General features: G+C 45.7%; 4 protein-coding genes across 12 annotated transcripts in view; 1 reads left to right on the top strand and 3 right to left on the bottom strand.

Moving 5' to 3' along the window:
• LOC128255472 (filamin-C) overlaps window positions 1-5593 on the top strand; it is a 28429-nt gene extending 22836 nt beyond the window's left edge. For all 5 annotated transcript variants that reach the window (XM_052985087.1, XM_052985086.1, XM_052985088.1 and 2 more), the window contains 5 exons: window positions 509-657; window positions 1111-3205; window positions 3264-4756; window positions 4833-5012; window positions 5075-5593. In XM_052985087.1, coding sequence (XP_052841047.1) covers window positions 509-657; window positions 1111-3205; window positions 3264-4756; window positions 4833-5012; window positions 5075-5206 — 4049 coding nt within the window. In that variant the 3' untranslated portion in view covers window positions 5207-5593. The remainder of the gene's footprint in view (window positions 1-508; window positions 658-1110; window positions 3206-3263; window positions 4757-4832; window positions 5013-5074) is intronic.
• On the bottom strand, window positions 5515-10565 carry LOC128255475 (cilia- and flagella-associated protein 61). 2 transcript variants are annotated; one of them, XM_052985106.1, is made up of 14 exons: window positions 10288-10565; window positions 9925-10224; window positions 9729-9870; window positions 9513-9676; window positions 9316-9461; window positions 8959-9254; window positions 8558-8901; window positions 8309-8501; window positions 7964-8247; window positions 7491-7730; window positions 6700-7262; window positions 6414-6574; window positions 6113-6358; window positions 5515-6046 (listed from the first exon to the last, which is right to left on the bottom strand). In XM_052985106.1, exons 1-14 carry the CDS (start codon window positions 10563-10565, stop codon window positions 5693-5695), a joined length of 3711 nt encoding a protein of 1236 aa, XP_052841066.1. In that variant the 3' UTR covers window positions 5515-5692. The 2 variants fall into 2 exon arrangements, 1 of the variants encoding a protein (XP_052841066.1); XR_008267669.1 differs by lacking the exons at window positions 5515-6046; window positions 6113-6358 and having other exon boundaries at window positions 6434-6574; window positions 6700-6819; window positions 6884-7262.
• LOC128255473 (cilia- and flagella-associated protein 61) lies at window positions 10551-16796 on the bottom strand. Of its 4 annotated transcripts, XM_052985093.1 has the most exons (14): window positions 16464-16796; window positions 16097-16411; window positions 15500-15802; window positions 15336-15443; window positions 14687-14814; window positions 14344-14624; window positions 13106-13663; window positions 12755-13038; window positions 12378-12614; window positions 11748-12322; window positions 11521-11684; window positions 11216-11464; window positions 10948-11157; window positions 10551-10888 (listed from the first exon to the last, which is right to left on the bottom strand). In XM_052985093.1, the coding sequence occupies exons 1-14, from the start codon at window positions 16730-16732 to the stop codon at window positions 10658-10660; spliced, it is 3912 nt and encodes a 1303-aa protein (XP_052841053.1). In that variant the 5' UTR covers window positions 16733-16796; the 3' UTR covers window positions 10551-10657. The 4 variants fall into 4 exon arrangements, 2 of the variants coding, with proteins under 2 accessions (XP_052841053.1, XP_052841054.1); XM_052985094.1 differs by lacking the exon at window positions 10551-10888 and having other exon boundaries at window positions 10956-11154; window positions 11212-11464; XR_008267667.1 differs by lacking the exon at window positions 10551-10888 and having other exon boundaries at window positions 11020-11157; window positions 11216-11430.
• A 342-nt stretch (window positions 16797-17138) lies between these two features.
• On the bottom strand, window positions 17139-17965 carry LOC128255453 (uncharacterized). The gene is made up of 3 exons (XM_052985056.1): window positions 17837-17965; window positions 17646-17774; window positions 17139-17537 (listed from the first exon to the last, which is right to left on the bottom strand). Exons 1-3 carry the CDS (start codon window positions 17963-17965, stop codon window positions 17139-17141), a joined length of 657 nt encoding a protein of 218 aa, XP_052841016.1.
• Between the last annotated feature and the right edge of the window lie 72 nt (window positions 17966-18037).

The following is an 18037-nucleotide window of genomic DNA, read 5'->3' as shown; positions in this document are numbered from 1 at the left end:
AGGTTGTATATCAAGCAGGATATTTCGAAGTGTTCTGTATACAGCGTACAGATTCACTTGGGACTACTCGTATTATATCTATTCTGTACTGTCTCTGACCCTTGCCACATCCCCGTTTACTAACCGTTTCCGGCACAGTCAATACAATAATCAATCTAGACTAACCGCACTCCAAGTAAATGACTCGAACTAATACCAACACACAATTAACCCCTGACTGCCCAACATTTCAAAGTTTAAAATTACTAATCGTGTGAACATTTTTCCAAATTTTTTCGCTTCATCCGCGATTGAAAACTAAACACTAACCCAACACACACATCTGACCAAACCGAATCGTTGCCCAATTACCGAATTTCAACAAAACAAACAAACGAAATCAATCTCAAACTCGTTTCCGGCCGCGTCGCAACTGAAAACGTAAATCAAACCAAACACACAATAATTAATCAATACTAAAATCGAATACGAAATGATAAATAAAAACGCAAATCGCTGGCCGAATCAGGACCTGCTGGCCAGTCGGTTCCGGCGCAAGTGCATCAGTCCGCCGATGGCGTCTTCAAGGCGGAGTTTGTGCCCAGAGTCGTCGGCGAGCATCGAGTCAATGTCACGGTCAATGGATTGGCCACCGCCGGAAGTCCATATGCAGCCAAGGTAAGTGCAGAGGATTCTTAAAACTAGCAAGAAGAAACGCAAAGGTCAAATTGGTATAAGTTACAATATATATATTAGAAAAAGTCGGTCACTGACCGTATTATCTCTTTTAAGTTTAATTATTTAAAAACTTCAAAGCAACATTTTTGATTTAAATTTGATTTTGCTATGCAGCCATCAAAAGCAAGGTACCAGAAAAAATGTAGATTTTGTGGGAAAGTATTAGTAATACACGATTATTAAAGGGTTTAATTCCACTATTAATATTGTTACATGCAATGAAATAAAATTTTTTTTCGCAATTATTGTACTTAGTTATAGGTATAATGCTTTTTTTCAGGATACACAAATTCGTACCTAGATAAAGCACCCATGTAATATATTAGAATAAACTGAAGTTATTTTTATTTACTTTTGTCTTCAGTTGATTAAAAGTGTTGTTGTTTTTTTAAGGTGTACGATGTCAGCGCCATAAAGGTAAAGAATGTGAGCAGTGGCACAGTGGGCAAGGCTGTCACTTTTCTGGTTGAGACATCCCAGGCTGGACCCGGAAATTTGGAAGTTACAGTGAATGGAGGCAGAGTTCCAACCTCCGCCCAGGCCCAGGGTCAACACACCTACGCCATCAGTTTCACGCCCCGCGAGGCTGAGAGTCACACCGTTGAGCTGCGCTTCAACAGCCAGGATGTGCCCGGATCCCCGTTCACCTGTCGCGTGGGAGCCGCCGCCCGCATCCAATCCCCGGAGACGATGGACAAGGTCAGCGTGGGCAGGCTGTTCGAGTTCGTGGTGGAATCGGACACTAAGCCAACCGTTGAGGTGCTGGGTCCTGCCAGGCGAAGTGTGCCCGTGAAGATTGACCCCCTGGGCTCATCCACCCTGGGCTACAATATCAAGTTCGAGCCCATGGAGGTGGGTGACCACTCGGTGGAGGTCCGCCTGCCCGGTGGTGGTCACGTGGAGGGCAGTCCCTTCCTGCTCAAAGCCTACTCCGCCGAAAAGGTGATTGTCACGGACATCAGGGCTGGCGTGGTCAACAAGAGTGTGAGCTTCGGGATCAATGCATCTCAGGCGGGAGCCGGCAATTTGGAGATCATCGTGGCCGTCAATGGCAAGAACGTACCGAACTTTGTCCAATCCGAGGGCAATGCCCGGTTCAAGGTGAACTTCAAGCCCACAGAGGCGGCCACCCACTCGCTGTCGGTGCGATTCAATGGACATCCGGTGCCGGGTTCGCCATTCAGCTGTCACATCGCCGCTGCAGCGGCCTCGCCCTCGATGGGACTGCCCCGGGCCATGGCCATGGGCGAGTGCCTGAAGCAGGCCGCCGTCAAGATGGACAACACCTTTGAGCTCGAGGGCTTCGAGGGCGTGGAGCCGCAGATCTTTGTGACCTCGCCGTCGGGGGACAATGAGCACTGCCAGCTGAGCCAGCATGATGGGGGCAGCTACTCCGCGTCCTTCCGGCCCACCACTGTGGGTCGTCACTTGATCAGTGTGACAGCCAACGATCAGCACATCAACGGATCTCCCTTCAGTTGCAATGTCTTCGATGTCTCCAGGGTGAGCATTAGTGGACTGGAACAGCAGTATGGGCCGGCTAATCTGGGCGTTCCAGTGACCTTCAGCGTGGACGCTGCGGGAGCTGGTGAGGGCACCTTGGAGCTGGTGGTCTCCACCGACAGTAGCACGGTCAAGGCAGAGGTTGTGGCCTGTGCCCGCGGACTCTACGACGTGACCTTTGTGCCCCAGAGCACGGAACCGCACTACGTGAACATCACATTCAACGAGGTGGCCGTGGACGGAAGTCCCTTCCGTGTGGACATTCAACAGCACACACAGCACATTCAGATTGGCAGTTTGGCGGCCATTGATTTCCCAGCGGACGATCAGATCGTTGAGATCTTCTCGCCGGATCAGAAGTCTGTTCCGTATTCGATCAACAGGCAGACAGCGGAGTTCCGGACCCACATGACCGGGAACTACACGCTGCGCTTCATAGACCGCGAAACCCGTCAGCACATCGGATCACGCACATTGTGCGTCTTCGATCCCACGCTGGTGAAGATCACCGAGGTTAGCGAGGCCCTCTGCCATCGGCCTGCCAGCATTGGAGTCTCGTTGAACGAAGCTGGTCAGGGAGATCTGTCCGCACTGGTGCGTTGTGGAGCCACCGAAGTGCCGCATACCATCCGCGGACCAAGTAAGACCGGAGTGTATGAGATAGTGTACCAGCCCACTCGTGTGGCTCCCCACAAGATCAGCATCCTGTTCAACGAAGTGCCCATCTCGCTGAAACCCCTGGAGATCAGTGTGCTGCCCGCCAGTGCTGGCAAGGAAATAAGCGTCAGCGGTTTGGGACTGTATCAGTCGCGAGTGGGCAAGACCACTTCCTTTGCCATTGACACGGTCAAGAGGCCAGCCAGGGAGTTCGATGTGGTGGTCTCCGGACCAGGAGGACAAGCTCTGCCCGTGAGATGCTATCAGACGAAGAACGGACACCTGCAGGCGGAGTTCACCATCAACAAGCCGGGACAGTGTGTGATTGGTAAGTAATATTTGTAAATTAAAGCTAAAAAAAAAAATCTAATAATTATCCCCAACAGAGGTGCTGCACCAATCGAAGCCGCTGCCTGGCAGTCCCTTCACCTGCGAATCCTTCGACAGCAGCAAGGTCACCACCCAGGGTGTCACCAAGGAGCCGCTAGCCTTGCACAGTCCAAACAGTTTCACCGTGCGTACTGACAATGCCGGAACCGCCGAACTGGAGGCCTTCGCCATCTCGCCCAGCAATCAGAGTCTGCCCGTCCTAATTAGCGAGCAATCGGAGGGTGTCTACAACGTGGAGTTTGTGCCCTCACAGCCGGGCAACTACAAGTTGACCCTCATGTACGGAGGAGAGACGATTCCCAGTTCGCCGCTGAACTTCACCGCCTCCTCGAGTGGCGTGAGGAACGATGCCCGGGCGGCTGGTCACGGCCTGGAGGTGTGTCACCGAAACAAGGAGGCCTCCTTCGTGGTCTACTGTCCCATTGCTCCGAATGTCCAGATCGAGCGGTTAGACGAGTACGGCGAGCGGATAGAGCCCAAGATCAAGGCTCTGGGCAACAATGAGTGGCGCATCTCCTACACAATTCTCTCCGTGGGCAAGTACGAGATCCGAGCCAGCTGTCCGAATAGAGGCAGCTTGCCGGGATCGCCCTGGCACATCAGCTGCGTGGAGACCAACAAGGTCACACCCGTGGGTGGCTGGGGAACCCTGGTGGATCATGACGGCCGGCTGATTCTACCCGCTCGCATCATCTTCGATGTGGAGAATGCGGGTCCGGGCAAGCTGGTTTGCAGCATCGATGGCATCGAAATACCTGTGGACAAGCTGGTCGACGGCAAGATGTGCCTGAACATCACTGGCGAGAACCTGGCTGCCGGCGAGCATGATTTGGACTTGACCTGGAGCGGATTGACCATCACCCAGTGTCCGAGAAGTGCCTTTGTCACGGGCCAGCAGGCGGCGGATAAGGTGCAGCTCATGGGTCGCGGACTGGCGGCAGCTCAAGCCGGAGAAGCGGCCCACTTCACAATCGACGCCTCGAATGCGCCGGCTGGCAGGCCGGAGGTGATCCTCACCAGCCAGGACAGCACATCGCTGCCGGTGAGTCTGGCGCAACCGCGACCCAGCGAAAACATCTGGCTTGCCTCGTACACCCCCCTTAAATCCACCACGGGCACTCTGAATCTTTCCGTGAAGTGGAACGGCCGTTTGGTTAAGGGATGTCCGCTTACGGTGGCAGTGGGCTCTTCCATGGACGCCTCAAAGGTGATTGCCTCCGGCGAGGGACTGCGTCACGGGATTGTCGGCAAGGACATCAAGTCCTGGATTGACACCAGGAGAGCCGGACCGGGTGAACTCACTGCCCACTGTGCTGGCGTACGCAAGGTGGCCTACTGCGAGCTGTACGATCATGGCGATGCCACATTCACCCTGAACATCAAGCCCCAGGAGCCAGGTCGTCACCTGCTGACCATCAAATACGGAGGACAAAACGTTCCGGGCTCGCCATTCGCACTTAAAGTGGCCGGAGCACCGGATGCCAGCAAGGTGGGTTGGCAAAAATAAATTTGCCTTGGCTTCATATATAATCTCTTTCTTCATGTCCAATAATTTTACTTACTAGGTCCGTGTCTATGGACCTGGAATTGAGCATGGCGTGCTGGCCACCTTCCAATCGCGATTTATCTGCGACACTCGAGGTGCTGGAGCTGGGCAGTTGACAGTTCGGGTTCGCGGACCCAAGGGCGCATTCCGCGTGGAAATGCAACGGGAGAGTCAGAAGGATCGCACCATTCTGTGCAAGGTAAGAGATGCCATTTGTGGATCTATCAGTAGCTAACCATATCTTCTTTTTTTAATCTTTAGTACGATCCAACCGAACCAGGTGACTACCGAGTAGAGGTCAAGTGGGCAGGCGAATTCGTGCCAGGATCACCCTTCCCGGTCATGATCTTCGACACCGAGGAGGAGTTACGAAGGTTCTTGCAGGGCATATGAGGCCAGCTCAACCACCATGTCATTGTCTTCCCCAGTGGCCTCAGCCCCCTGTCCATTAATCGAGATCAAATGCGGCGACGAACACCGACCTGTTCTCCCCTTTAGCCGATCAAGTCCAGAGACCCTTTACCCATTCCCTTGTAGTATATATAATTAAGCTAACAGTGTGAGACCTAAGGAGTTATGTGTTATACTAATCGAGCTAGCTAACTTAATAACAGAATCAACCGAATAACTAAATCTGTAGGCTTATCCCAAACGAAAGCTTTAGCTTTTGATCATTAATAGATTTAGTGTGTTGAGCAATGTAAAAACTTGCAATTGGTTTAGTTATTTAGCATTGTATGCAATACAAAAATACATATATAAATAAATATCTGATTTGAATTAATTGTCTATCAATTTACGATTTGCGATCAATTTGCTTTTTCTGTACTTAATAAAATATTGGAGTATTGAAATATACAAAAACTAATGACAGCTAAATCATAGATTAAAGTCACCCCAATCCTCTGGCAGAGCAAATTCATGGACGAAATCTTTGCGATAGGTGCGTACAAAATCGATTACATTCTCCTCCAGCTTCTGCCGCTGCGTGCTTTCCAAACTGTTCCTGACATTCATGGCATCCTTGTTGTTCATCAGCAGCATGGACAGCAAAAGGCGGCGATTCTTCAATTGCAGGTCCTCGAATCTGTCGTGCATTATAAGCTCCGTCCAGGGCTGTTGAAAGAAGTGCAAGAAGTTTTTAATCCAACCGGATTGAAAACGACCGTGCAAATCATTAAGCAGCATAGCATGTTTGCCACAAAAGTACTCCAGGAAGTAAAGTCTTTTCGGCTGGATGTCAGAATTTATGGGAATTGATCACAAATAATCCTATTTTTCAACTAAATAATATCATACCGATTTAGTAACGCAGACAATCTCAATGACAATCATGTTCTTGTTGAGACGAATGCGGCAAAACTCTCCATTCTCGTAGGTGGTCATGGACTCTGAATAGTCAATGGGAAGTTGACCTATAAGCTGTGGCTTCGGTTGGATTAACTTAATGATCTGATAGCCCATTGGCAGCATGCCCGTGAAAGCGAATGGCCTCAAGTATCGCGACTGCATCACAATCTTTACCATGTTCAGTTCGTAGGCCAGCTAAATACACAATGACCTGAAATTAAAAACATAACTTTTCTAAGGGGTCGCTTACCTTTTCAGCGCACTCTTGCGGACTAGTTGAAGTGTACTGAAAGTTGGGGATGGGCAACATGACTATATTGCCAGAGGCATATATACTCCGATCATTAGTGATGTACCGTGCATTTACCACGATCTTTCTGTCGATCATCTCGATTCCGGCTTCTTTGAGTACTGCAAAAGGATGGGGCATTATATGACAAGGGTGATTTAAAAATGCATGCCCATTGGCGTTAGCAAACTTTTTTGAGTGAAATAATGCCAATGGGCATTAGTGTTCTGGCAGTAGAGCATCTCACCATTCTCCAAACCCGTATTCATATTATACGAGTTGTAGTTGACAAACAGATCGCAGTTCAACTCGGTAATTTTCTTGCTGGGTACCGAAACGAACTGAACCTTCTCGATAAACAAGTTGTCTTTACTCAAAATAAATTGACTGTAGTTGTTGGACAAGTAAATCGTGACTCCCAGATCGCCTACCATTTCCAGTATAATCGGGTCCAGACGAGCGTCTACTTCGGGATTGCCCACATCCTCCAACTCTGCTGGCACATGGGGCTGTACATACGTAATATTCTTGGCCTCACAACCATGAGTGACCAAAAAATTAATGCACTCGTAGACGACCAGTCCGTATCCGTAGACAATGACGTTATAGGACTCCCCGGACTCAACCATCTCCCGCAGCTTGTGGTAGAAAATGATCCTGTCCAGTCGGTGATTGTTGGTTACATAGTTCAACGGCGTCGGATGCCCGTTGAACACCGTGTCTTCAAAGCCAAACTTACTGCCAGCCAGAAGGAGCAGCTTCTCGTAATGAAGGCTACAGCCATCCAATAGATGTAGAATCTTTTCCTGCCTGAAACCAAATTTAACAAATAAGCCCTGGAGTATATGGAGTATTCATTAAAAATGTTCAATGCACTGGTTTTAGATAGTTCGACTTTTGAAAATTAAATTGTTACAATTTTAATAGTTCGACTTTTGAAAAGTAAATTATTAAAATTTTAATCTTAAACAAAAATAGTTTTCAAACCATTTTACAATTTTATAAATGTATTATTTATTAAAAAGTTTGGAAACCTACCTATTTATTCTTTTCAATGTTCCGGGAACAAAACGCACCCAATGCCTCACATCCATGCGGTGCGTTACATCCTTGACAAAAGGATTCTGGTTTCCGGTGTTTATATAGCAATTTCGGCCATCTTCGCCACAGTAGCTGCACAAAAATTCGCAATCGTAGGCCGATTCCACAATTCCATAAGGCACCAACACCGAAATGTCCACCATGGGCAGGCAGTTGTACTTTTTAAAGTTTAACAAACTATTGAAGAGTTAAAAGGGAAATCAGTTTGCACTTTCGTTGAATACCCCAAAAGAGTGTGGACGAAATATTTTAAACAAAAACTAAAAGCTTATCACTTAGACTTAAGAAGAACAAAGGAACTAAAAATATTTTAACTGATTTTAGAAATAATAAATTATTGTCTTTCTTCCAGATTATAAAAACCAATTAACGAAGTTTGATTGCAAACATAACATAGATATAGTTCTTACTCTTTAGAGTTCCAGGCGAAGATGGCGGTCCGCAAGAAGGCGAGACAGATCTGGGAGAAGCCCACGATTACCAGGGAGTTCTTGCCACCCAAGTGCTTGGTGGGCTGAAGGTTGTGGCAAAAGACCCGCATGCGACTGCCGCACGAATCCGCATTGGAGACGTGGGACATCCTCGATGTCTTTCGCTTGTACGAAACGCACTTGTAACCGAACAGGTTCTTCTTCATGCGGCACGGCTCAACGGGCATCATGTTGTACATCAGATCGTTCGGCAGCGATATTCCCTACAAAGCGGTAAGATCTAATTAAACTTTACTGAACTGTTTGAGAACGATTTTTACTAACATTATAGTGGTTTACGTAGTACAATTCTCGGTAGTTATCATACAAAGCTACCGTGCGAATGATCGGATTGCACCACATCTGGAAATATGGGTGCAGCTTGAACATGACAATCTCTCCACGGTTGTGGGTTAGGGGGAACTGCTCTGGCGGCAGCATGAACATGCTGCTTAGATCTTCATAAAGCAGAAAGGGACTGTGGGTGCCGCATAAATAGTTTATATAAAATAAATATAACTTATTCAACCGCACCACAGAATCAGAAAGCCCACTAAGGGACAGTCGAGGTGTTTCTTGGACAGACCGCAGCGAATGGTGAAACAGCTCGACTCGGTCAAGGGATTCTCAAGGATACTCTCAATAATATCTTCAAAAGTGTTTAAGACCTCGGCTGTATAATAGTCTAGCCTGTTATTAGCCTCAGATTCTTCATTACACAAGGTGTCCCTTTTCCTGGAATGGGAGCTTATCAAGGTTCTGATTTCATCAACCTCCCGTCTTTCAACAGGTTGTACCCGGAGGTCCCCAAACAAGGTACTTCGGTGCGCAACGAACATGTTTTCGGCCACGGCGCTATTTGGACGATGGGCGACCGGCTGAAATATGGCAATCAACGGAATTTCTAGATCCATTATCCATGTTTTTCAACTCACCAGGAAGAACCGGAGCAATTCCCGCTGACAAGGGCTGGTGGTCGCGGTGCCAGGCACCATGGTCACACAGTAATCGTGATTAGGAAAGGCACTGAACATGGCCGACAAGGAATAAAATGTGTACTCAAAGCGTACCAGTGGATGCAACTGGAACATCTTTAGCAGGAACCCATTGCTCGCCTTACCCAAGTATTGCAAACGATTTTCGCTGTGCGAGTGCTCGCCGGCTGGCAAGTCGAAAGCGATCTCCAGTTGGTCCTTGAAGGCTTTCATATAGTAAGTACCCTTGCGGAGTTCTACAAAAATATTAGAAAAATGTACATAAAGTAAGGTGCTCTTAAAGACGTGATTACCAACCCTCGTAAATATGCTTGTACTTGCTAAATAGCACTTCCTTCGCTTTTTTTGGTCCTTCAGGGTTTTTCTCACCTACATGTGTCTTATATATTTCTTCCATTTGCGTCTCAGTGTATAAATCCTTATAGGACTTTTGTTCCACTGAACTATAGGAAGCTTTCAAAATAGACGTCTACTTCTTTGTACAACCCACTTACAACACATCAAATAGCACACGGGCGTGCTTGATCCCCGTCGTGTACCGCACCAAATTGCCCAACCGTTCGAGGTGAAAGTTCTTGGCCAGGAGCTCAATGTCTACGGATTCCGACAGCCACATCAAACCCGCTCCCTTGACGTTATCCGCGATCTCTTCTTCGAACTGCGATGATAGACGTGTTATGGGAATCAGAAAAGGAAGTACACCTAAGCACCTCAGCAATAATAATATTATCATTATGATCAGATTCTTCCATATTCAGCAGGTGCTCTGCAATGTAAAAGTCGCCGTGCTTTTTGCGCAGTTCCGGATCTTCGGAATCTATCATCTCGACAATGTCGTCATTATCCTCAGGGCTGAAATGGAAAGGTACGGATGGCTTGGACAAAAGACTTTGGGGACCAACTCACAGGGCCTTGCGAAAGGAGAGAAACGGCATGACATCCCGTCGATGGATCACGATGACCGAGGGAAGATGCATCTGCTCCGAGACTTTGGAGTTCTTGGGGTAGTAGGTTTTTCCAAAAGCCTGAACGGCATCATATTGGCCTGGCGGACAATCCGGCGGCTTAACCACTATTATATAGTTGACCTTGTGCTCGTTATAAAAGACCTCCAATATGATCAGCCTGAGAATGTCAGGCTGTCCCTCCTTGCAGATAAGGAAATTGAAAAAGATGGTGTTGAGCAGCGTGATGGGAAGGTCAAGGCTTTTGGGGGAGATGCATTATTCAGCTGCCGGACTGAAGACGCTTCCCAACCCATTTACGTACCAGAATCGCACATTGAGCCAGTGAAGCCACAAATCGTTAGACAGCACCGGAATATTTGGATGGTTGGCGAACTCGCAGTATGCCAGCACTAAGTGAAAATCTTGTTTGTTAACGACCAACAATCGCTGCGCCTGGTTTTTCAAGAACAGGGTCTCAAGCGGCGCAGTGGCCTTTGGCCCAAAATGCCACGTGTTCTTGGCCTCATAGAGATCCTCTATGCGCCGCAGATCCCGAATTCCCGCTGTGATGACAAACACAGTGTCTTGAATTCGGGGCATTTTTGAAAAAAATTTGTTTAACGTGTATTTGAGTCGGAGCACTGCACAAGGAAATCGGAAAGTAAAGAAACGGACTGCTTTGGTTCTACAAATCAGGTCTCTGACTCATCTGTTGACTCATCTTGCTCCTCGGTCGATTCATTCGAGTGTCGCTCCCAGTCAGGCTGTTCCAATTGAAGGAAATCCTCGGGAAGAGCAAACTTATGCCGGAAGTCCCGCCGATGATCCCTCAGAAAAGTCATCAGCTTGACCTCCAGGTAGCGCCTGTTCAGCGAGGAGAAGTCCATATCGGTTATAGTTCCTAAGGCCCCACGGCTAGCTCGCTGTAAGGGGAACAATTAAGGTTGAAAATCGATACTTATATCGTTAACTATATTCGCACACTTAGCGCCGATATGGCCATGGGATTAAGGAGTTCTTTATTCTCCGCCTGAAGGTCCTTAAAGTTCTCGTGCATGATCAATTCCGTCCAGGGCTCTTGAAAATACTTCAGAAAAGAGTGAATCGTATGAGCCTTATAGCGCGCCTTCAGATTGTTCAGAAGTAGCTCGTGCTTGCCACAAAAGTGCTGCAGGAAGTCCAAATAGCACTCCTAACGAGGAAAATATGTGGGGTTACAGAATTATTGTAGCTTAAGGCAGTGAACTCACATTTTTTGTCACAACCACGATCTCGTCCACCATCATATGTCTGGATAGGCCAACCCGGCAAAATGTGTTCTTCTTGTACGTGGTCAAATTGCAAGTCTCCATGACGGGCAAGTGCGAGTTCAAATATCTCCGAGGCATTGTGACTTTGGTGATGAAATAACGTAGCGGCAGAATGGCCTGGAAGAGCAGGGGCTCAGAGTATCGATCCTCGAAATCTATATCCGGAACAATGTCCAGATGGTGTAAGATCTGAAAGAATGGTATACACGGACACTATAAGGTAACTCAGTAGATGAAACTCTCACCTTGCGGGCCATTTCTCGGCTACTAACATATCTGTACTGATAATTTGGCTTCGGCCGCATCTTTATGAAGCTGCCAGCTGCATAGATGTTCGGATCGTTGGTCTGGTAGCGCTCGTTTACCAGGATCTCGTTGTTATCTAGATTGATGTTTGCAGCCTTTAGCCCTAATGTTGTATGATCAAAAAGTAATCAGATTTAACAAATCAATTCTAATTATGACCACTCACATTTCATATGCCTTTGATGGAGGTGTCCCTCCTCGAAGGAGATAAAAAGGTCACACTCGAATGTCGCCTGCTTTCTACTGGGAAAGTGCTGGAAGACCACCTCCATGATGAAGTCGGATGACTTGTGCAAATTATAGTGGTGAAAGTCATAGTCTATGAAAATCGCAACTCCTTTATCCACGAGGATGTCGTCCAAGATGAGCTGCAGGTTTTGGTCCCAGAAGGGGTTCTTCTCCTTCATATCCGCATCCTTGCCGATGAATCGATGCGGCTGGACAAACACCATCCGCGAGCAATCAACGCCATGGCCAATCAGAAAGGCGATGCACTCATAGGTGGACAAATTGGAGCCATAAACCAGGACCAAGTAGGTTCGCGGCATGTTCTCCAGCAGCGTACGCACCTTATAGAACAGCAGGAGCTTGTTCAGCCGACAATTGACCTCCACGAGATTGCAGGGACTTCCCGTGCCGACAGGCGATTCTGGAGAACGGAGCACAAACTTCCTCTCACACATCAGCAGAAGGGTGTCATAGTGAATCTCACAGGCCTCAATCTTCACGTACTTTTTCTCTCTGTTTATCATAATTGGTTAATCTATGATATATTTAATGGCTCTGCCAGTCGCACCTATTAATCAGCTCCACCTTTCCGGGCACAAAGTGTACCCAGTAGCGCAAATCAAGCCGCACACAACAATCTCTTATGAAGCAGGACTCGTTCTGGTAGGAAAGGTAGCATCCAAGAGGACTAGTGCAATAGGGGCACTTAAAGAGACTGTCGTAGTCCGCCTCCACGACCCCGGCCCGACAGATTACGGTCACTTGCAGCCAGCTCAGGCAGGTGAAGTTTTCCGAGTTCTTATGGCTGCAGAGAAGAAAGTGTTATATATAATAATTGAAGGTAATCAAGTAAATATATGCAGCCCTATATATGGAAACAGAGATTCACAGAACTACAAAGCCCGAAAAATAGGATTTAACATGTGTACTGTTTATAAGACTCACTCCCTGCTATTCCACTGAAACACAAGCTGTCGCAGAAAGGCCTTGGTCACGGGAGAAAACCCAATGATGACCACTTTCTTATTGTTGGTGAACCACTTAACCGGATTGAGTTTGTGCCGGTAGATGATCATATTATCCGTTGAGTAATTGGGACTGGGCAGATGCAACCTGTTCCTCGACTTCCTCTGTTCACTGTGCACTCTGAAGAAAACTGGAGCATTTTTAATGGTCTTCGGTTCCACGACCATCATCATTTTCTTCAGGTCATTGCTGTACTTATGATTCTGTGGAGATTTTTTAATTTATTTAATCCGCTACTGTATGCGTCTTATTAGCATCCCTATAACTTACGTCAAACGCACTGATGAAGTAAAAGTCATAAAAGTTAGTCTTCCTGGCCAAATCCCTGAAAATCAGATCGCCACTGGACACGAAAAGAGGATGCAGTCGCAGTGAGATGATCTCGGCTCTTAGGCGATTCAAGTGAGTATCGTGCTTGGGCAGGTGATAGTGATCAAAGAGCTGGCCATGACAATGGAACTGCCGAAGCACCACAAACCCGATCGAAGTATTCTGCTTGGCGGACTTCGTAGAGTTTCCGCAGCGAATGGTAAACACCGCGAACTCACTGAACTCCTTCTCCAGCACATCCTTCATGATCGCGTCGAGAACATGAAGCTCGTGCTCCAGCTCCGCCCGCTCGTTTATTTTGGAGCAGTAAGAGAAGCTGCTGGCGGTGGAATCAGGGGAACTAATCTCCTTGGCCAAGATTCCCACGGCCAAGGTGTGCACCACGGACACGTCCTCCTTTCGCAGTTTGTACAGACTAACCTCCCCAAAAATGGTGCTCCGATGGGTTATGTATACCTCGGCGAGGCTGCATTCATTGCTGGGACGCGAAACCACTGGCTAGACATTAAAAATTTGGATACACACAATACATTAATTTGAAAGTATTAGGTAATAATTAATTAACTCGTCTTTTAATAAAAAGTATGTAAAGGTATAAGGTATATACATGATCTGGATCAATAACCGAGTCGATCTAGCTGTGTCCGTTCGGTTGAGCGACAATACCTCAGAAACTATTAAAAAAGACATTTGGGTCTTAGCATGCAGGTTCTTGTTATGCCTACGCAATGCATGTTTCTATAACACCCACAAATTGCAAATATTGCCCGAAAATGGTTGTTAATCAGCTAACAAACTTCAAACTAAATATTCCCCCACAAAACAAACGGAATTTAGGTGGCGCCATCTGCCGGGTGCGTGGGTGGTGCTCATTCATAGCTTGTGGCAACTACCCTGTAGTTCGGCAGATGGCGCTACCTAAAGCCCGATGGTTTTCTGGGGGCATATATATTTTGAAATTTTTTAAGCGGAGTAACGGGTATTTAAAAGTCGATGCATTTGACTTAGATTTTCTTTCTATGTTGTTTGTTATGTTGTTTACTTTTAGTCTTGTGTACGTTTCCAATAAAATCAACTTATATGAATATTTTTAAAGATAAATATTTTAAGTTTTAAGTATTCAAAATTCAAAACATAAAGAGCTCTGCATAATCAATTTAACCAGTTGTTAGGCTCACCATAAAGTACTGTAGAACCTCCAAATAGCTCCTGCTGGCCTTGATATTCGCGGATATCTGCATCATGCAGTAGTCCCGATCTGGATATGCGCAAAACATGGCCACTATCGCGTTAAAGAGGCGTGACAGTGGAAAATCCCTCCCGCCCACAATACTCTTTAGGAAAAAAACGTTTGATGCCGCTTCTATGGCCGCCGGACCAGCGGGTTCCTTTCCGGCGGGGTATATGAAATTAATTACGTTTTGTTCGTGCCGCAAATAGTAATCAGTGCTGTGGAGTTCTAAATGTTCAAACGTTGTGAACTAAGACTATTTCTGCTTTTAGGATCAACTGTGGACTTACTTTCCAGGATGTACTTGAACTTTGAGAAAAGACATTCCCGCATGTAGAACTTATTATCCTCCGATACGTGAGCATCCACAACTGTGCCAGCGATTGAGCTGATCTTCATTTTACCCATGCTTGCAACGCTGTTTAAAAAACAAATAGTTATATACGTATCACATTTGCACTTACATTATAAAATCCCCCAAACCTAACCTTAATATTGACCAACCCTTTTAATGTATAATAATAATTTTAGCCAGAAGTTTGCAACGCAATGAAACACATTTCCGACCCTATGAAGTATTTATATTCTCGGGGAGTCGCTTCTATTCAAGGAGATTCGATCTAAAACGTTTAATTTAAAAGCTATGTGCGTACAATTTCAATTGATTTGAATATACTTTCATACAACTATGGGTTATAGTTTCAGAAATATTTCAAAAAATTTAAAATCAGAGATCAATGTCATATAGCTGCCATAAGAACTATGTATGGCCATAAAAAACGGAATGTTGTTGTTTTAATAAATATTTCATTTTTGGAATCGCTGCAGGGGTCTGTTACTTCGGCTTGCCCAAGATGAATTCCTTTCGTGTTTTTGATGACTTAATATATATGGACAACCCCTTATATGACATAAACAATGTGCCTGAGTATTGCCCACCTCATACCGCTGTCAACCCTCTGCAGACCTCCCAGAATCGTGATGGCATCCAGATCATCCAGGGCATCTGAAGTAAACGTGCTGGCCTCTGCCCTGCGCTGAACTGATCTACAGGATGTTAATCACTTAGGTGGTAGTCTGACCATTTGAGCAGCCACACTTACGACACCGTCATCGTTTCGTAGTGGAACGACTTGCCACTGGCGGGCTTTACCAGGTTGCCGAAGGATTCAACCTCGTAGTTACGCACATAGAACAGGATGTCGATGTCCGTGGTCATCCAAAGGAAGAGGACCATCTCGGTCTCCTCGCACTGATTGCTTGTTTCGGCCACGACCAGAAGGCTCTTCTCGGCCCCGGGATCCTGTCGCATCACCTCCTCGGCTATATAGTAGTCACCCAGCTTCTCTCGTAGCTCGGGCATCTCGAATTCTAGGAGTTCTATTACATCGTCGTTGTCCTCGGCTCTAAAATGAAATTGGGAAACACATAAAATAGAAAAAACGAATACGTAGTTAATAAATTTATTTTTACACTGAAAGCTTAAGTACACCAAGAAAAGCCCCCTTATTTTTCAAAATATAAACTTACCTAAAATAAACTAAAAACATAAAAATGTATTTTAATATTAACTTGGATTGTTGAATAGAAAAATTGTACACTTAAAATTTTTTTTTAATTTAGAGAAACCTATTTTTTTCAGTATGTCCTAATTTTTGCACACCCGCATAACAAAAATGAATTAACCTATTAGAACTTACAGTGCCTTCCGGTAGGTAATCTTGGGCAGTACCGAGAACCGATCCACAATGTATAATGACTGCGTGTTACAGTTTTTTTCCGTGCAAAACTCCAGTGGATAGAATATCTGTGATATTTTTTCCAAATCGTCGAAGGTCTCCATGAAGTGCGAGGGCTGCCGCACCAAGGGAGTCCTTACTGCGATCAGGTACCACACCCTGTTCTCCCTGTAAAACACCTCTTTTATGATTTCGACCAGAACCATTGAGTACTCGCTCTTGTAGATGCAAAAGTTGAAGAACAATGCATTAAGCCAACTAATAGACAGGGTCAAACTGAAGGCGAAAAGGTCATTATCCACTGTGGAAAATATTCGTATCCGATTACCAGTATCTAACGGTCAGCCAATCCAACCAACTATCTGTGGGCAGAGCGGTGATGGACGGATAGTTCCGGAACTCGGCGTAGGCCACCAAGGCGGAAGTATGCCTGCAGAGGGCCAACATCCTGTAGGTCTGGTACGGATGAAACAGCGAGTCCTTTCCACAAAACTTCGGCCGGATATTGCCAAACCACTTGACGCCCGGCGACCGGATCAGCTTGTAAATACCATCCAGATCCGCAACTTCGGCCAAGCGAACGTCAAACTCAATCATCCCAAGCCGATCTCAGTGCGAGTAATTATTGTGTAATGTGTGATTAAAACTAAAAGACACACTGAGTTTTAAAGCCTCGCGTATATAATGAAATTCGCGTATAATAACACTACTTTACCAAAATGTTACATTAACGAAAGAATAACCTTTTAAAGTGCTGCGTCTTCAGATTTGATTATTTTGAAACCTGATAACTGAACAACCGGTTTATGTTTCCAAAATTTAACAAGATGACCAATTGTCATCCATTACATTTTTGTTTAAAAAAGTTATAAGCGAATAAATGCAACTTCCATTAAACACATGTTTCTTTTTAAGTGGTTATTAGCCTTTAAACCTTTTTGTACGCGGTTGAATACATAGTTAACCTACATCATCGCATTACTATTTATTTTAGTTGACATACTTAAACATCATTCTTTTTGGGCAGCGTTATTCCGTCTATAAAATAGCACTTGGATTTGGCATCCTCGCACTGATCCTTTGTTCCCGCACTGGCGGAACCCTCCCAGCGAAAGTAGGGACACTCGTGCTTTTGATGGTAGTCACTCATGCACATGAATACCATCAATAGGTAGGGACGGCAGGCACCTTTTAGAAGCACCTTAGCCCCGGGACTGACCTTCAGAAGATTGTACACGTTAACTGCATCCTTTCGACAGAAATCGTACATTTCGATATGATACTCCTTCTCCTTTGGACGATCCACATACATCTTCTCTGCGTCCAGTCTGACCATCTTCATGTTGATTGTGTCGCTTTTACCAATGTACTTCTTTTGTTTGTACAGGCACTCCACAAAGCACTGCGGGTTATGATTCAATTTAAAATTTTTATGTTATTGTATTGCACTATCGCACATATTTTTAACTCGAACTATGGGACTTTGTAACTTAAGCTAACATGTACCTACCGATAGAAACATCAAGGTCTTGCCCACATCGCTGTCCCTATCCGCTGGTAATTTGGGCGAGTGTATAACTAAACATTTGGCAAGGTCCTCCTCTTCTCCTATATAAAGCTGAGAGCAGCAGTCATCGCGCTAAATAAAAGTCAAGAAAATTAAACTTCTTTTAAAAGATTTCTTAATAATCTCCAACCCACATTCTTGTTACATTTATCCTCCGTCAAATCACCTTTAGAACTGACTACTGCAGTGGTGTCTTCGGAATCCTGTGCCTCCGAAACGGCCACCAGTATTAAAACTGTCCACCAACAACTAAACTTGACCATTACTTTTCGAATGCAATTCATTTCCCATTGTCATAATATTTATAAAATCATGCGCCCTCATTATTTGAGTAA

This window comes from Drosophila gunungcola (genome assembly GCF_025200985.1).
Source record: "Drosophila gunungcola strain Sukarami chromosome 2R unlocalized genomic scaffold, Dgunungcola_SK_2 000011F, whole genome shotgun sequence".
In the NCBI taxonomy this organism is placed as follows: Eukaryota; Metazoa; Arthropoda; class Insecta; order Diptera; family Drosophilidae; genus Drosophila; species Drosophila gunungcola.
The sequence above is the reverse complement of the archived record's forward strand: the minus strand, read 5'-3'. Positions and strand labels throughout refer to the sequence as shown.